At 40.3% G+C, this 5,225-nt stretch overlaps 1 protein-coding gene across 1 annotated transcript in view; it reads left to right on the top strand.

The window, feature by feature from the left end:
- Positions 1 to 242: 242 nt before the first annotated feature.
- ASXL3 (additional sex combs like transcriptional regulator 3) overlaps positions 243 to 5,225 on the top strand; it is a gene marked incomplete at its 5' end in the record, with an annotated part of 9,052 nt that continues 4,069 nt past the window's right edge. The window contains 2 exons of the mRNA XM_010133953.1: positions 243 to 2,196; positions 5,005 to 5,213. Of these exons, the coding sequence (XP_010132255.1) occupies positions 243 to 2,196; positions 5,005 to 5,213 (2,163 nt within the window). The remainder of the gene's footprint in view (positions 2,197 to 5,004; positions 5,214 to 5,225) is intronic.

Raw genomic sequence — 5,225 nt, 5'->3', positions numbered from 1 at the left:
TTATTTTAAAAATATTTAATATTTAAATTTTTTTTAACACTGGTAAGAAAATCTGGGTAGTTAGGTTTCCAAAATATATAAAACTATTTATAAATGAGTCAGCCACCACTTAACCAAACCACTGTTTTAAATGGGAAAATATGTCCTTTTTGTAAATAGAAGATGTGGGTGAGAACGATGATCGTATTCCTTTATTATGTCTGTGATGAAAAGACCTTTTTAATTTGTGTGATTTTGTTTAGATTGGGAATGTCAAGAGGGGAATCAATGAAACTCACTGCAGTGCAGAACAACGATGAAGACGAAAGCAACTCTTTGTGCGGATCTTCTGGCACGCCTGGTCCTTCTAAGCAAGCAACCTTTGAGGACCAAGAAGAGAAAGGTGCTAAAATTCCACCTGTACCAGAGAAAGATTATTGTCCATCTCTTTGTAGTATGGAACAGGTTCCTGTCAAGGATCTAACGGCAGACTCAGAGGATATACTGATACCTGAAGAATCAATCATTCAGGAGGAGATTGCTGAAGAGGTCGAGACAAGTATTTGTGAATGCCAAGAGGAGAACCATAAAACAGAGCATGAGTTTTCTGAGGAGTCAGTAAGTCCAGCTGGCACAAATGAAGAAACAGAGGCAGTACAGCTTGCAGACAGCGCTGAGTCCTGTGTCATGATGAATGATGTAACTGAGACTGTATCTCACATTGAAATTAAAGTGGAGTTGAAGTCAGAATGCCCTCAGGAGGAGATGTCAGTTGTGATAGATCAGCTGGAGGATTGCGTATCACCAGCACGATCGGCTTCATCCACAAACTCTGTCAGTGATACAGCAGAGAAGGACTCTGAGTCTGCTAAAGAGCTAATTGCACCAGAAATGCAAAATGCTGCTCTGGAAGGCTCCTTGTTCACTGGTGGAGGCATTGCAGTGGATATGGAGCTTCAAAGTGACCCTGAGGAACAGTTGTCTGAGAATGCTTGTATTTCTGAAACTTCCTTTTCCTCTGGAAGCCCAGAAGGACCATGTGTTAGTATTGCCTCTCCCGGAGGAGACACCCAGTCGACTTCAGAGGAGCCCTGTACTCCAGCATCTCTTGAAACAGCATGCTCATCTGAAGTGTCCAGTACTGAAAACATTGAAGGTGATATTCAGCAAAAGGCCAGTGACGAAAACTCGCACACGCCTTTAATGTCAGAAATCTCTCCAATGTCCACCTCACCTGTAACCTCAGAAGCGTCTCTGATGTCAAATTTACCTTTAACATCAGAGGCATCACCAGCATCTAATTTACCTTTAACATCAGAAACATCCCCAATGTCTGATTTGCCTTTAACATCAGAAACATCTTCAGTATCTTCTGTTCTTCTAACTTCTGAAACATCCGCGGCAAACAGTTTGCCTCTGCCGTCAGAGACATCTCCAGTTTCTAATTCCCCAGGCAATGAAAGACTTATTCTGCAACAGAGGAAATCACCATGTTTATTGGAAGACTCCCTTCCCACTTTGAAAGAAGAAAGCTCTGCCATTCCTAAGGTGGTTCAAGAAGAGAATCTTATTGTTCAGCCAAAGCAGCTTCAGAGTGCCCCTGAAAATATGAAAGTTGGTCCACTAACAATTATAGCTGATACTTCAGTATTGGAAGAGCCCCAAAGCAAAAACCTCACTCATCAGCCATGTAAGTCACATTCTGAAATGGAGAAATCCTACATTGCATCCATCCCAGAACATTCTCCTCCAGAGGTGATCAAAATTAAAAATCACAGTGCTCAGCAAAGAGGTGACAAGAAAGGTACGCTCCTGCCATCCGAGGTAGCTGTCTTATCAGAAGGATCCGTTGGCAAAAATAGCGATTTGCTTCCATCAAAGACACATGATAAACTATATACCTCATCTCTAGAGAAAGTTACCTTCTCTGAAGTGTGCAGAAGTAAATCTCACAAGCTAACAGGCAGCACCCAAAGCCGTTTAGAGAGTTCACATTCTTCCAAGTCATTAGAACCCACAAAATCACCTGAAGTGAGGAATGAAAGTAGAGACCCAGAGATCCCAAAGAGGAAAACAGCAGAACAGCACAGTTTTGGAATCTGCAAAGAGAAGAGAGCTAGGATAGATGATGATCAGCCTAACCGTAGTGCTTCATCAACGAGCCCATCTGATAAAGATCAGCCACCCAGAGAAGAACCTCGAGTTCCACCCCTGAAGGTAAAGCAATGAATAAACAGGCTGACTTGGGAACTGTATTGCTGGCTGTGTTGACCCTATATGCAGGTGTAGGAGGAAAAAAGGGATTTCCTTTAGAGCTGTTACTGATGGAAGAAGATACAGTTGTGCATCTTGCAGTTTGCAAAATGCAAAAAATGCATTTTGTGCATTTATTAATCTCCCTCCTACTTACTGCATGCAGACACACTGCATGATGTATTTTTTGTGGAGGCATGAGGGGTGTTAGTACTGATGGTTTCGCTTTACTATGACATTGCTACCATGCCAAATTACTTCTGATATAAATATACCTATTCAGTCAGGGTCTTTGCTACAAAACTTTGCTACTGCTTTTGCGTAAGGAAAATTTTTCCAGGATCTACGGGTTAATCTGATTCAAGAGCTTCCCCATCCTATATAGAGTGATAGTGTTTTTTCTAATTGTCCAACTGTATTATCTGCTTGTTCTCCTGTGGATGGCTTCTCCAGCAAGTCTGCATAATAAATGTTACCATAAAATAACCAATGCCTTAATCCAGCAAGAGAACCTGGAGTCAGAATAGCTGGGGATCCCTTTGCAAGCCCAAGCCTTGGTACCACAAGTACCGAGTATAAGATGAATGAAGTATAAGATTTCCCTGTAGAGTTAATCTGGTACAGAGATCTGGCTATCAGGGGGAAGTGTCTAATTGATACATGTGTAGACATCTTTGTTAATGGCAAAGCAAAAGGTAAAAAAGATACACCAACTGAGCAAATACTTACTCTTCTGAGTATTATTCTGCTATGTAAGAAAGTAAATTCCTGTTTAAAGCTCTTTTTTTTCCTAACAGCAGGATCTATAGATTTAGTTATATATAAGCTCAGCATTTTGACCCTTTTGATTTTGTACATGATGACTTCAGCCAAGTTTTAGATCCAATTTGCTGAACCTAAGCCATTGACTTTGCCATACTAGTTCCTGATTATTCAGAAATGCCCTTTTCTACATTTATTTTTAACTGCTGCAATCACAGAACATTGTTAATATGGCCACAAGGGCAAATAAGCTAACTGTTTTAGTCACTAGTGCGGCAGCATATTTCAAGTAATTTATTTTTATGAGCAGTGATGCAATTGGAAGTTAGCCCATTCTGAGTTTAGTGATATTCTTTTATATTTGGAAGGTCTCTATCTAGTCTAATAAATTCTAATCACTCACTAGGCACAAAGGAAAATAGATCACTAGAGAATAGAAAAAGGTCACGACTATAATAATAAAAATAATCAAGCACTTAAAGCTTTAGCAGTTCTGGTGATGCAAAGTGGAAACTGAAAGAAGTTGCTAGTGAAGCAGAAAGCACAATGTTTTGCATTAACTGTGAGTTTGTAATATTCTTTAAAATATGTTCATGTGAAGATTAAAGCCTCACAGTATTAGTCATGACCGCTTATTTATAAGCCAAAAGTTTAACTGCTAGGAAAAGTGAAGTAGTCCAGCTCTACAGACCAGCATAGAGTTGTATGGTTATATAAATGGTTATATATTGATCTTGATTTCCACTGATCTCTTATGGAAAATCAGGTGCCGTCAGTCTTGCACGGTCTTAAGAACTGAATCTCCCTGAAGCCTCCATCCGGTGAATGAGAATGCTGAAAAATTGGCAAGCATTTTGAAAAGTAATTTTGGACAATCAGTGCTTTTGTGTAACAAATATTTGGCTCTTGGGCCATCTCGCCCACAAACCCCTATCGTTTGTAATGAAAAGAGATGAACCACAGTTCTCCTAAATCATTCTGCTCTATGGCTCTCACTTCCCGTCATACCTTATCAGTACATTTTCTACAAATGCTACCTAGTTTTCTTCTCAGTCCCTTTCAGAATAGAAGTCACAGCATCAACTACTAAGTTGTATTATGGTGGGCAGACAGTAAACATATGTCCCTTTTAAGAAATGGATTTTTTTTTTTGGCCAACCTTTGAGTATTCTAAGAGAGTGTATGAGTTATAAAGTGGTCCCAGCACTCTTGATCTCTAATCCTGAAACCAGATGTGCCAGGTAATAATAATCAGATATTAATAATCCCAGTGATTTTACAGGTTATTTTTCTGAAAGTTTTATGTATTAAGAACTTCAGTACTTGCATTTTTAATATTTGCAGGTTAGAAGATTTAATTTTTGAAGTGTAGGAATGTTGGGGGTATCCCAGAGACACACTAAAGCGAGTGTCTTAAAATTGTGAGGAGAGGAAACTTGTATCCTTTGGTGTTTCACTTCTTTTATACCACCACTCTGTTGTGCTCTGTGGTGTAAGGTGAAAAACAGGCTCAGTGGAGACACTGCTGCAGCCTATCTAAAGGCAGGATGTGTTGTCTGGTGTATGAGTGAAAGACAGGCTGATCCTAATGTCTTGGTCACTGGAGACCAGGGAGCAAAAGCAGTACGTCATTGTTATTTTTTCTCACGTTTGCAGCAAGGGCTCTTTTCAGTACTGCTGCACGAGGCTTGTTGGTCGTCTCAGTTAGATACACTGCATGCAAAACAGGTCTGACAAACTGTATCAGATAAGCATCATGTTACCATCCAGTTCAATCTTTCCTCCTGTCAGAAAGATTGGCATGAGTGGACTAATACAGGTGTCACTTATTCGTGCTGGAGGATGATAAAATACTGACGTGTAAATATAATTAATTTTTAGCATTGTTCTGTGCAGCTGCACTGAACAGTAATGCCCTTTGTTACCTTTCTCTGACCTTTTAAGAGACAGCTAGTGATTTTTAGCAAGTTGATGATGTCATTAAAATTACTGGGTTTTTTCTTCCTTTAGATTCAGCTTTCAAAAATTGGACCACCTTTTATCATCAAGAGCCAACCCATTTCTAAACCAGAACCTCGAGTTTCCCCAAGCACATCGGTCAGCAGTGGGAGAAACACTGGGGCTAGAACTCTTGCAGATATCAAAGCACGAGCTCAGCAAGCAAGAGCCCAAAGAGAAGCTGCAGCTGCAGCAGCCGTGGCAGCAGCTGCCAGCATAGGGTCAGGGGGCAT

The sequence above is a fragment of the Buceros rhinoceros genome, unplaced genomic scaffold (genome assembly GCF_000710305.1).
Source record: "Buceros rhinoceros silvestris isolate BGI_N320 unplaced genomic scaffold, ASM71030v1 scaffold42333, whole genome shotgun sequence".
In the NCBI taxonomy this organism is placed as follows: Eukaryota; Metazoa; Chordata; class Aves; order Bucerotiformes; family Bucerotidae; genus Buceros; species Buceros rhinoceros.
The sequence above is the reverse complement of the archived record's forward strand: the minus strand, read 5'-3'. Positions and strand labels throughout refer to the sequence as shown.